The 13,095-nt window shown below is 42.7% G+C and overlaps 1 protein-coding gene across 1 annotated transcript in view; it reads left to right on the top strand.

Moving 5' to 3' along the window:
- The window catches only part of LOC149472062 (uncharacterized), a 120,202-nt gene that overhangs the window by 27,165 nt on the left and 79,942 nt on the right, over positions 1-13,095 (top strand). Inside the window, exons 5-6 of the mRNA XM_089693205.1 lie at positions 4,231-4,530; positions 8,034-8,318. Coding sequence (XP_089549331.1) covers positions 4,231-4,530; positions 8,034-8,318 — 585 coding nt within the window. The remainder of the gene's footprint in view (positions 1-4,230; positions 4,531-8,033; positions 8,319-13,095) is intronic.

Here is a 13,095-nt window from a genome sequence, read left to right on the forward strand (position 1 = left end):
ATTTAAAAAAAACCCCCAATATTTTTTGTTTTTTTGCTATAAAAGAAATAAAAAAATAAAGTTTTTGTAAATTTAAGGCAAAATGTATTCTGCTACATCTTTGGAAAAAAAAAATCCCAATAAGTGTATATTAACCGCCTCTGGCCCGCCATATAAGGTAATGCCGGGCGCAAGGTGGTTGTCTCGTTCTGGGAGGACAACGTATGACGTCCTCCCACTCTAACTGCGCATGCGCGGCTCCGGGAGCGTGCAGTGCGGCGATCGGCAGTGCCCTGTGTTCCCTCGGACACAGCGGATCACCGATCAACGGAAAGAGCCGAAGATGTTGGCTCGGTCATGTGATCAGCTGTGTCCAATCACGGCTGATCACATGTAAACAGGGTAATGCCGGTTATCGGCATTTCTCTCCTCACTAGCTGTCACGCTGACAGAGGAGAGGAGAGCCGGTAATCGTCATTCCTCAGAGGGGACATGCACACTGATAATCAGAGCACCGATGATCAGTGTGCCCTGATGATCTGTGTAGCCCCAGCAATGCCACCTGTCAGTGTCCATCAGTGTCTCATCAATGCCAAATATCAGTGCCTACCAGTGCACATCAATGCCACATATCAGTGCCCATATGAGCTGCCTTTCAGTGTTACCTATTAGTGCCAGTCAGTGCCACTTATCAATGCCAGTCAGTGCCACATATCAGTGCCAGTCAGTGCCGCCTATCAGTGTGCATCAGTGCCGCCTATCAGTGCCCGTCAGCGCCACCTATCAGTGCCAGTCAGTGCCGCCTCACAGTGCCAGTCAGTGCCCTCTATCAGTGCCTCTATCAGTGCCAGTCAGTTTTGAAACAAAACAAACAAGATGTGCTTTAACTGCAGACTGCCAGCTTTAATTTGAGGGTATTTACATCCAAATCAGGTGAACGGTGTAGGAATTACAACAGTTTGCATATGTGCCTCCCACTTTTTAAGGGACCAAAAGTAATGGGACAGAATAATAATCATAAATCAAACTTTCACTTTTTAATACTTGGTTGCAAATCCTTTGCAGTCAATTACAGCCTGAAGTCTGGAACGCATAGACATCACCAGACGCTGGGTTTCATCCCTGGTGATGCTCTGCCAGGCCTCTACTGCAACTGTCTTCAGTTCCTGCTTGTTCTTGGGGCATTTTCCCTTCAGTTTTGTCTTCAGCAAGTGAAATGCATGCTCAATGGGATTCAGGTCAGGCGATTGACTTGGCCATTGCATAACATTCCACTTCTTTCCCTTAAAAAACTCTTTGGTTGCTTTTGCAGTATGCTTTGGGTCATTGTCCATCTGCACTGTGAAGCGTCCAATGAGTTCTGAAGCATTTGGCTGAACATGAGCAGATAATATTCCCGAAACACTTCAGAATTCATCCTGCTGCTTTTGTCAGCAGTCACATCATCAATAAATACAAGAGAAGCAGTTCCATTGGCAGCCATACATGCCCACGCCATGACACTACCACCACCATGCTTATCTGATGAAGTGGTATGCTTAGGATCATGAGCAGTTCCTTTCCTTCTCCATACTCTTCTCTTCCCATCACTCTGGTACAAGTTGATGTTGGTCTCATCTGTCCATAGGATGTTGTTACAGAACTGTGAAGGCTTTTTTAGATGTCGTTTGGCAAACTCTAATCTGGCCTTCCTGTTTTTGAGGCTCACCAATGGTTTACATCTTGTGGTGAATCCTCTGTATTCACTCTGGTGAAGTCTTCTTTTGATTGTTGACTTTGACACACATACACCTACCTCCTGGAGAGTGTTCTTGATCTGGCCAACTGTTGTGAAGGGTGTTTTCTTCACCAGGGAAAGAATTCTTCGGTCATCCACCACAGTTGTTTTCCGTGGTCTTCCGGGTCTTTTGGTGTTGCTGAGCTCACCGGTGCGTTCCTTCTTTTTAAGAATGTTCCAAACAGTTGTTTTGGCCATGCCTAATGTTTTTGCTATCTCTCTGATGGGTTTGTTTTATTTTTTCAGCCTAATAATGGCTTGCTTCACTGATGGTGACAGCTCTTTGGATCTCATCTTGAGAGTTGACAGCAACAGATTCCAAATGCAAATAGCACATTTGAAATGAACTCTGGACCTTTTATCTGCTCATTGTAATTGGGATAATGAGGGAATAACACACACCTGGCCATGGAACAGCTGAGAAGCCAATTGTCCCATTACTTTTGGTCCCTTAAAAAGTGGGAGGCACATATGCAAACTGTTGTAATTCCTACACCGTTCACCTGATTTGGATGTAAATACCCTCAAATTAAAGCTGACAGTCTGCAGTTAAAGCACATCTTGTTTGTTTCATTTCAAATCCATTGTGGTGGTGTATAGAGCCAAAAATGTTAGAATTGTGTCGATGTCCCAATATTTATGGACCTGACTGTATGAGTGCTGCCTTTTAGTGCCCATCAGTGATACCTGTCAATGCCCATCAGTGCCACCTAGCAATGCCTCCTCATCAGTGCCCATCAGTGCAGCCTATCAGTGCCCATCAATGCAGCCTCATTAACGCACATCAGTGAAGGAGAAAAATCACTTATTTACAAAATGTTATAACAAACACTAAAAAAAACATTTTTTTTCAAAATTTTCATTTTATTTTGGTTTGTTTAGCAAAAAATAAAAAACCCAGAGGTGATTAAATATGATGAAAAAAGAAAGCTCTATCTGTCACAAAACAATGTTAAAAATTTCACATGGGTACTGTGTTGCATGAACGCGCAATTGTCATTCAAAGTGTGACAGTGCTGAAAGCTGGAAATTGGCCTGGACAGGAAGGGGGTGAAAGTGTCCTGCAGGAAAGTGGTTAATTGGTTTGTGTGGAAGTTATAGCATTTTACAAATGGCGGTATATATACTGGAATTTTTATTGATTTATTTTTTATACTAGTAATGGCGGTGATCAGCGACTTATAGCGGGACTGCTGTGGTACGGCGCCCATTCTGACACTAACTGACACTGGGTGGGAACTGACTAACTGCCACTGACATCACCAGTGACACTAATACAGTGATCAGTGCTAATAAAAAGCACTGACACTGTGCTAATGACACTGGGCAAGAAGGGGTTAACATCTGGGGAGATCAAAGGGTTAAGTATGTGTTAGGGAGTGCTTACACTGTGTACGGGGACATGCTGCTTTTTATCTCTCTGCTTTGAACACGTGCGCCCCCCTACCCAGTGATACAAAATCACATATATTTAAGTGATTTTGTGTGGATTGGCCGCCCTGTAGCAGTAAAAGTGCAACATGGTGGTCGGTAAGTGGTTAAAATAGTACCAAAGGCAAATCTTTTTTTTCCATTGGGTAGATTACCCAAAATAGGAAGTGAGAAAAAGTCCATCCAAAGTGAGGGAATCCCTATTTGTTACCAGGGTCACCAGCATTAATGTCCACATTGGAAGTCCCCTCTACTTCTGTTCTAGTGAGAACCCACAATTGGGATTTTCTTTCACTTTTACTTTTTAGTGATAACAGTATCCAAAACTAAGTATTGCCATTAGTTATACTTTAAGCCAAAGTTGTGCTACAAAAAACATATATGGAATGACTTCACAACTTGGATGTTTTGCTGCTTTTCCGTATAGCTTATTCAGCTGTAATGAGTGTCAGGAACATTCCCCAGTATTTATAATCATACAGGTAACAGGTAATCAAATTAATCTGTTTACCATGGATCACCATGTCAAGGCAGATGATGATTGTTCAAGAACAAGATGGGAGGTGGGAAAGTTTGACAAACCTCCCTGTCCTATTTCCATAATCCAATTATCATTACTTCACGCGATCTGGGATGGGTATCAATAGTCTGAGTTACATGATTGAAGATGTGAATCATCAAATCTGGAGAGTGCAAAATCTACTACCATACGGTATTGGGTGCATGGAATATCTGTTACCCCAATACACACCTTGGTTTCCCCCCAATTGTAGTTACGTAGGAGCCAAAAGGCGAAATGAAAGCACATGACGGGGGAGTTGTTTTTCCACACACCTCGGAAGTGTCAAGTACTTGTAAGGACCCTGTGGTGGAGTTTTAACCCAGGGTGACATTACTTTTGTTTATACTCCATAGTGAAAGGTTGATGTGTATACACATACACACACACACAAGCTCCTGTACATTAAGAGATAGTACCGTGTGCAGAAAGATGTTGGTAAATTTATTACAATTTATAGGATGACATTATATATATGTTTCAGCTCCTCCACGGATCAACATTACAGACACGGTTGTTGTACAAAATAAAGAGGGTTCCATATGTTGTGTCATCTCTGGGTACTACCCTGTGGACATCGACATTAAATGGCTCCGGGATGGAGAGAAACTGGACAAAGTTATCCTGGAGAAACCTCAGAGAAACCCAGATGGGACGTACAATGTGAGGAGCTCAGTAACATTAACACCCACTAGGGAGGACAGAGAGCGGACCTTCTCCTGTAGAGTCCAACATGAGTCTCTCACTGCACCTCTCCAGGAAGACTTCCAGCTGGTGTATGGAGGTAACAAACTTTATTTACAAAGTGCACTTAACTTACACAGGACTGAGCAGTAGGGTTTAAATCCACTATGTCAGGAAATTAAAAAAACCAAACAACCCTCCCCCCACTGTGAATTAGGTACTATCCAACGCCTATTATTATTATAATACAGGATTTATTTATATATCCCCAACACTTTGCTCAACTCTTTACAACATGAAGGCAGACAGTACAATTACAATACAATTCAATATAAAAGGAATCAGAGGGCCCTGTTTCTTTGAGTTTACAATCTAAAAGGCAGGGTCAAGTGATACAAAAGGTAATAAATGTGAGGGATGAGCTGATGGAGAAAATAAAACTACAGTTATTAGATGGGGGCAGGATAGGCTTCTCTGATGAGAAGGGCTTTCATGGATCGCTAAAAAGTAGACAGAGTAGGAGATAGTTGGAAAGATTGGGGTAGGGAGTTCTATAGGATGGGTGAGGATCGGGAAAAGTCCTGGAGGTGAGCATGGGAGGAGCTAACATGGGAGCTAAAGAGGAGATCTTGGGAGGAATGAATAGAATGGTTCAGTTTATATTTTGAGACTAAGCTAGTGATGTAGCTGGGGGCCGAGTTGTGGATGGCCTTGTAAGTTGTTACTATTTTGAATTGTATTCGTTGGGTGAGCAGAAGCCAATGGAGGGATTGGCGTAAAGGGGTAGCAGTCACTGAACGGTTGGTAAGGTGGATGAATCTGGCAGCAACATTCATGATGGACTAAAGGGGGGATGGCCTATGTAAAGGTAATCTAGTGAGAGGGAGTTGTAGTGGTCGAGGCAAGAGATGACCAGGGAGTGGATTGAAAGCTGTGTGGTGTCATTGGTTAGGAAGGGGAGTATTTTGGAGATGTTGCTGAGGTTGAGGCGGCAAGGTGGACCGTGGCTGGAAGTGGGGACAAAAGCCTAAACGTACTGATGGCACTGCTATTTGTCCCGCCATGTATCCTCCCCACCATGTAGTTTAAAATTCTGTCACTTTAGTATGTGGGGAAACATATGATAGACCCTTTGCTCTTGCAAAATGCAATTCTAGGATCTCACTGCCCATCGCCAAACCCAATTGATGTCAAGTGTAGGGCAGGAGGGGGTGTGCCAAATAGTAAGCAAACATTGCCAGTACTTTTTATTGTTAGGGTATGGCATGGACGTTTAGGGTCTCAAAGCATTGCAACTAAGGGTTATTTTAGGCACAAAAGAATGCCAAGCACAGCAAGTAGGTTTTAATTTTTCAAGAGCTGAAAACAACAATATAGTTCCAGATTTCATATGTCTCCATGGGTGGCAGAAGTCTCTGAGCTGAGAGTGTGTGCATTGTATTTTCCCAGCCCAGAGACCAAGCTGTCAAAGACAGCTCCTGGCCTTTAGTAATAATTTGTAACCACTTGGACAGCTAATTACAGTGGTCACGTGATCAGGTAGATCTTTCCATCTCAGGAGTTAACAGACATCTTCTGAATGCTATTTTTACACATCTGGTACATTTCAGCAACTTGTTATACTCACCTGCTACCAAGCTGACAATGGTTGAGGACCTCAGGAAAATAGAGTACCATTTCTATTGTTTTGTCATAGCAAGTCTTTCTACACCTTCTGTAAATGTCTTTTATCTGACTGTATTTTTTTATTATTTAATATGGTTAATATATTTTCTTTCTTTCAAGGACACTTGCTCACTGTGGAGAAGCAGTGGTCTCTCTGCAGAGCTCTGAGTTTAAACTTGAGCTCTCCAGTCAGTAGGTAGCAGTAATTTTGTTGATTGCTGAAAGTATGTTGACCCTCCACAGAGTAACCATTGATTCCATTCAGAGCAGCATGCTGGTAGGGGACACACACACACACACACACACACACTGAACTGGATGGACTGTTGTCTTTATTTTCAACCACACCAACTATGTAACTGTATTCTGAACACTTACAGCCAACCAGTGGAATTGTGAACAATCAGCAGAAGTTCTATAAGAGATTTTGCTGCAGTTGTGCTGAAAATAAACCTCAACAGCAGGCGCCCCTTCCCTTTCCTCCCTTCCCCCGATTATACTAGCAGTGATTAAACTTCCAAGCCCAACTCTTTAGTTTGGCTGCCATAAAAACTATTAAGTACTTCCTGCGATACTTTTTTTATTTGCACTAACATACAATTTTTCAGGACAAGATTTCAAGGTGTGCTCCATTTTTCAAGGTCCAAGTAGTACTCAGTAAGCAGATGGAGGACTACTTGGACCTTGAGGAAGGGGACATACCCCAAAAGCTTGTCCTGAAAAATTGTATGTTAGCGCCAATTAAAAAAAAGGTATCACGGACAGTACTCAATTATTTGTGTCGCAAGTGTACAGCTACAATCACCTCACACTGCCATAAGTAAGCACGGAAGCTGTAAAACGTTTTTACCTTAATACAGGGAATGCATTAAGGTACAACAAAAGTTTTAGCTTTAGAACCACTTTAAGCTGGTGCCATGATACCTGCCCCAGGTTTCCTGGTTTAGAGTGGCTTTTCTCTTGCCACCCTTATGTGCAGGGCCTAGAGTTGTGTCCCCCTACACTGTGTGCATCAATAGAAACACACAGCCCCATAGCCTAGGATGGCAGTTCTGCTTCTCCCACTCCCTTCTAACAGACTGGCTGGAGGTGGCACTGTCCACTGATTCCTGTGAAAATGAAAAGTTCAGGGAAGCAGCACTGAGAGAGAAGAAGATAGCAGCATTGAATGTTGTAAACTGTAAGTGCTGGGGCAAGAATTTTAACAAAGAGTGTACTTGGGGAATGTTTAATTTATTGTGCTCAGTGGCATTGTCACCATGGCAAGTGTACAGCCCTGTCAGGCTGTAATGCTAGAATTCTGGGGGTGGCAAAACTGCAGCTCAGCTGCCTGTTTTAACCACCAGTGTGAAAGAGCCCTTAATTGTAATTACAACATATGCTGCACAAACGGCATTTGAAATGATGAAGTACTGGTAACTGACCCCCAGAGTTAGAAGCTTTTTGGGTTTTTCTCCTTTGTTCTGTTTTTACCTCTGCCTTGTTTGTCCACAATGTTTTTGGAATATTTGATTAACCACTTCCCACCAGCCGTACACATATACGCGGTCCTTTGTAAACAAATAACTATGCTCAGAGTGCACTCCCTGTGCGCTCCCAGCACAGTAACCAGCAGGTACTAGAAAGTTCCCGATGCATACTTGCAATTGGGAGCTTTCCAATCATGCGATGGCTGTGACTGCCAATCACAGCGGTTCCATGACCAGAATGCCCACCTCCACCTCCCAGAATTTAGAATCTCTTAAAGGGCTGAGAGACAGTGGAGGGAAGGGGTAAACAAAAAGGAGAGAGATATGCTAAACAACAGTTTATATTGGAACTTTTTTTTTTTAAGCAAATAACTCTAGTTACTTATTTGCCTTCTAATTTGGTAGATTTTCAATAGTATAAAGTATACAAGAAAGCATTGTAATGGCATATATGCCCCTTTTACTGCAGCTATGCCATCTGTTCACATCACTTTCCAAGCATTTAAGTTGAATGTGCAGCAGAACTTGGTTTGCAGCGCTTCTGAGTTTTACCCAGAATCCATCACGGTGAACTGGTACTTGAATGACACCCTGGTGGAGAAAGCCAAGACCCGGAGGATCAGCAGTTCAGCTGTGGAATCCGTCTACCCCTTCACCCCGACAGACCAGAACTGGGGCATGGAGCTGACATGTGTGGTGGATCATGCAACCCTCACCATTCCACATGTGGAGAGACTGCTGGTACAAATCACAGGTGAGAGCCACCCATTTAACAGAAGTATATTAGAATAAACATTAATCTATATAATTCACAAGAATGCATCCATCTGTTTCTGTGATATGTTTCCGGCATTGTGACCAGGTGGGTTCTATGTATCACATCTGGTGGCAATGTCCGATAGCAACCAGATTTTGGATTCACATGTTTAATTTTATCAATTCGGTGAAGGGGGTAAATATTCACAGATCCCTGGAGATCGCCCTTTTTCATAAATTTCTGGATAATGTTCCCAGGAAGTCCCATAAATTGATCAAATATATGTTGCTGGCAGCGAGAATTACTATAGCTAGACATTGGAAGCAATCGGTTATCCCACTTGACTATGTTAAGAATACATTGAACTGGATTATGATTAACAACAAGCTCACCTGTATACTACACAATGCTAGAAAATTTGACAAAACAAGGGACCTGTGGATTCTATATATTTCTGTGCCTTAATATCCCTCATCTTGACCCTCTCCTTTGATTTCTCTTTTCTCTATTCCATCTTATACTCTTTTCTGTTTGCTTGGGTGGGTGATGCCTAATCCCTATTTGTGCTGCAACATTTGTCCTGCCTCAAATGACAACTACTGTGTGACAATCTTTGATATTTGTGGTGTTCTATAATTGACATATTTTGACAGGACATTGTTCATTTGTATTAGTTGTTACCTGAAAAATTATTCAATAAAAACTATTGGAATATTAAACTATATAACTCACAAAGCATGGCCTCTCTAGACTTTATCCCTGGGATTTGGCGGGGACGTGGTGGTTTTGATGCCCTGATGAGTAGTGACTGGGATGACATGTAATGCAATATGGCACTTTGTATAGCCTTATACCAGGGTCTCCAAACTTTTTGGTATGAGGATTACCAGCTCTTAGCTCCTCTTGCCATATTTATTAGTTACCAAGAAAACTATTGCATACAGCAATGTCTCCACCTGAAAACCAACCTTCCTTGATGCCTTTCACCACTCCTGGCTTGTTCACAAGAATAGGGGAAGTTTATCCTTGTGAGCAAGCCAAGAGTGGTGAAACGCATCAAGGAAGGTTGGATTCCAGGTGGAGACATTGCTGTATGCAATAGTTTTCTTGGTAACTAATAAATATGGCAAGAGAGTTGAGAGTGGAATGCGGCAGAAACATTATTTAGTAATTCTTATGGGGAGTGGAGATGGACTACACTGGCTGACATCCAGGTTGTCCATGTGGCGGCCATGACAGGGCTGTGGATTTGGGTATGTTTCTGTTTTCATAAAAAGAGCCACATCCTTTTTGTTAAAAATATTTGCAGGCTAAAAAAAAAATTATTAATTTTATAAATTAATTTGTTCACCCATACATCACAGTAGCTATCTGTGTCTCACTTGCATCAGGGTCCCCATTAGAGTAGCTCTTGCTTCAGGGTCCCTGTCAGACTCCTCCTTACATCAGGTTCCCCATCAGACTCCTCCTTACATTAGTTTTTACATAAGAGTCCCTCCTTACATCAAGTTACCCATATGACTCCCCCTTACATCAGGTTTCCCATCAAAGATCTCTTGCATCAGGTTTCTCATTAAAGTCCCCCCCATTATATTGTTACCCTTCAGACTTTCCATACATCAGTTTTACCATCATAGACCTGTTACATCAGGTTCCTCACCATAGTCCCCCCATTACATCAAGTTACCCATCTGACTCCCCCTTACATCAGGTTCCCCATCATAGTCCCCCCATTACATTATGTTACCCATCTGACCCCCCTTACATCAGTTTCCCCATCAGAGTCCTCCTTACATCAGGTTCCCCATCATAGTCCCCCATTACATCTAATTACCCATCTAACTCCCCTTTACATCAGTTTTCCCATCAGAAACCCCATACATCAGGTTCTCCATCACAGTCCCCCCATTACATTACGTTACCCATAAGACTCCCCCTTTACATCAGTTTTTCCAGCAGAATCCCCCTTACATCAGGTTCCCCATCAAAGTACCATTTACATCAGGTTTCCCCCTTACCTCAGGGTTCCAACTACAGCGCCCATCGGAGCCCCCTCCTACATCATGGTCCCCATCAGAGTCCCCCTGAAATCAGTGTCCTCATCAGAGTTCCCCTTACCACTGAAAGACTTACAGCATGGCTGTAGCAGCAGTGAGGGGGCCAAGAGGCAGAACAGGTTTGGACAGAGGAAGTTGTCATCTTGTAAATGCTGTGGCAAGCAAGTCATATTGGAAGCTAAGACAGCAGCAGGAAAAATAGAGACCATAGCTGAGGGCCAGATAAAATTTTGTAGCGAGTGGCATGTGGCCCGCAGGCCATAGTTTGGAGACCCCAGTTCTATATGGATAGTCTGATTGCTGTTCAGAGCTTCGCAATTCTACCTGAAAAGAAACTAACTGCACTTTTCTAGATCTTTCCATGACATTTGTAAAAATAGCCTGCTGGAGCCAAATTAAGTCTATGCTGTAGGTACAGATGATAATGGTGCCATAAAAAGATGATATGCATGGCTTTACATACTATTCAAAAATAAAAGTGGACCTTTCAGTATCTTTACATGTCAGCATGACTATTTTCCTAACATGACAAAAGATTCAGCAACATTATCATTTTCAAAAAAGCTGGATATTTGTCAGTAAAATGTCAATCGTGAGCTCCAGGTCAAGATCGATCTTGGCATATGGAACAGGCTACTGAGTTCTTGCACATTCCCAAGATGGACTAAGGGATATGTAGTGTACATAGAGCAGTGTACATGACCACAACTATTGTGCATACATAACCACAACTAATGTGCATACATGACCACAACTAATGTGCACTACTTGTTCAAAACAAATGGAAGTGAGAGGGAAAAAGCAATTATGTAGCTACAGTTGCTGCCATATACCCAGTTAATTATAATCCAGACAATGCTTCTTCCCGTGGGTTTATTACAGTTATTTTACAAATATGTTTTGTAACTGACTCCACAAGTTTCAACTCATGAAGACAGACAGTATGCATCCAAGGTGATATGTAGGAATGGGTGTGTTTACACAAGTATCAGTGAATACCTGCATACAGCCATTGATATCTACAGGCAGCTGTACACAGCACTTGTTGCTTCGGTGTGGGAAAATACCCCTAATCTCACATTGTATGACCCCAAACACCCATGTGAATAAGGTCCAAGAAGCAAAAGCAAAATAGGCAATAGCCATTCTGCTGCCCAGTCCATTCAGATGTCTCCTACCTTGCTCCGCTAGTCCTGTTTTCACAGGACCTCCCACCACCGCCCCAGCAAAGTACTTTCAGGGTCACTCTTATCATTGTGCACCATCCACACAGCTAAAACAAAGAAAGAAAACCACCTCCCACATAGTATTTAAAAATTGTGAATCAATTTATTAAGAACTGAACTTACAGTTGTGGCCAAAATTATTCAACCCCCACTGAAATTGAGTGTTTTGGCCAGTTTGACATTGCTTTTGATCATTCAGTCATCTTGCTTACATTTACATTAAAGAGGCACTTGTAGGTCAGACAAATATAACATAACAGTTATAATGAAATAACCACAAATGTCTTTTCTGTGCTCACAGCATTATCAGTTTTATTCAACCCCCAAGTGACATTCAATCTTAGTACTTAGTACAGCATCCTTTTACAGTTATAACAGCTTTTAAACGTGAAGCATAGCTTGACACAAGTGTCTTGCAGCGATCTACGGGTATCTTCGCCCATTCTTCATGGGCAAAGGCCTCCAGTTCAGTCACATTCTTAGGCTTGCGCACTGCAACTGCTTTCTTTAAGTCCCACCAGAGGTTCTCAATCGGATTTAAGTCTGGTGACTGCGATGGCCACTCCAAAATGTTCCAGCCTTTCCTCTGCAACCATGCTCTAGTGGACTTGGAGGTATGCTTGGGATCATTGTCCTGTTGAAAGGTCCAACGTCTCCCAAGCCTCAGGTGTGTGACGGACTGCATCACGTTTCCATCCAATATCTCCTGGTACTGAAGAGAATTCATGGTACCTTGCACACGCTGAAGCTTCCCTGTACCTGCAGAAGCAAAACAGCCCCAAAGCATGATTGACCCTCCACCATGCTTCACAGTAGGCAAGGTGTTCTTTTCATCATAGGCCTTGTTCTTCCTCCTCCAAACATAGCGTTGATCCATGGGCCCAAACAGTTCTAATTTTGTTTCATCAGTCCACAGAACACTATCCCACAACTTTTGTGGTTTGTCCACATGGCTTTTGGCATACTGCAGTCGACTCTTCTTATTCTTTGGAGACAGCAAGGGGGTACGCCTGGGAGTTCTGGCACGGAGGCCTTCATTACGCAGTGTGCGTCTTATTGTCTGGGCTGAAACTTCTGTACCCACATCTGACAAATCTTTTCTCAGTTCCTCAGCAGTCACACGGGGACTTCTCTCCACTCTACGCTTCAGGTAGCGCACAGCAGTCGAAGTCAGCATCTTCTTTCTGCCACGACCAGGTAGCGTTTCAACAGTGCCCTTTGCCTTGAATTTGCGAATGATGCTTCCTAAGGTGTCTCTTGGTATGTTTAACATCTTTGCAATCTTCTTATAGCCATTGCCCTTCCTGTGAAGAGAAATCACCTCTTCTCTTGTCTTCCTGGACCATTCTCTTGCCTTCACCATGTTTGTAACCACACCAGTAAATGTCTAGAAGGAGCTGAGTATCACAGTCATTTTAAAGCTGCCTAATTGGTGCTTATTATGCTTGATTGCTGCTCGGTGACATCCACAGGTGTTTTCAATACCTGATG

Source organism: Staurois parvus, unplaced genomic scaffold, assembly GCF_062004578.1.
Source record: "Staurois parvus isolate SC_StPar_1 unplaced genomic scaffold, SC_StPar_1.0 ptg000024l, whole genome shotgun sequence".
NCBI classification, from domain to species: Eukaryota; Metazoa; Chordata; class Amphibia; order Anura; family Ranidae; genus Staurois; species Staurois parvus.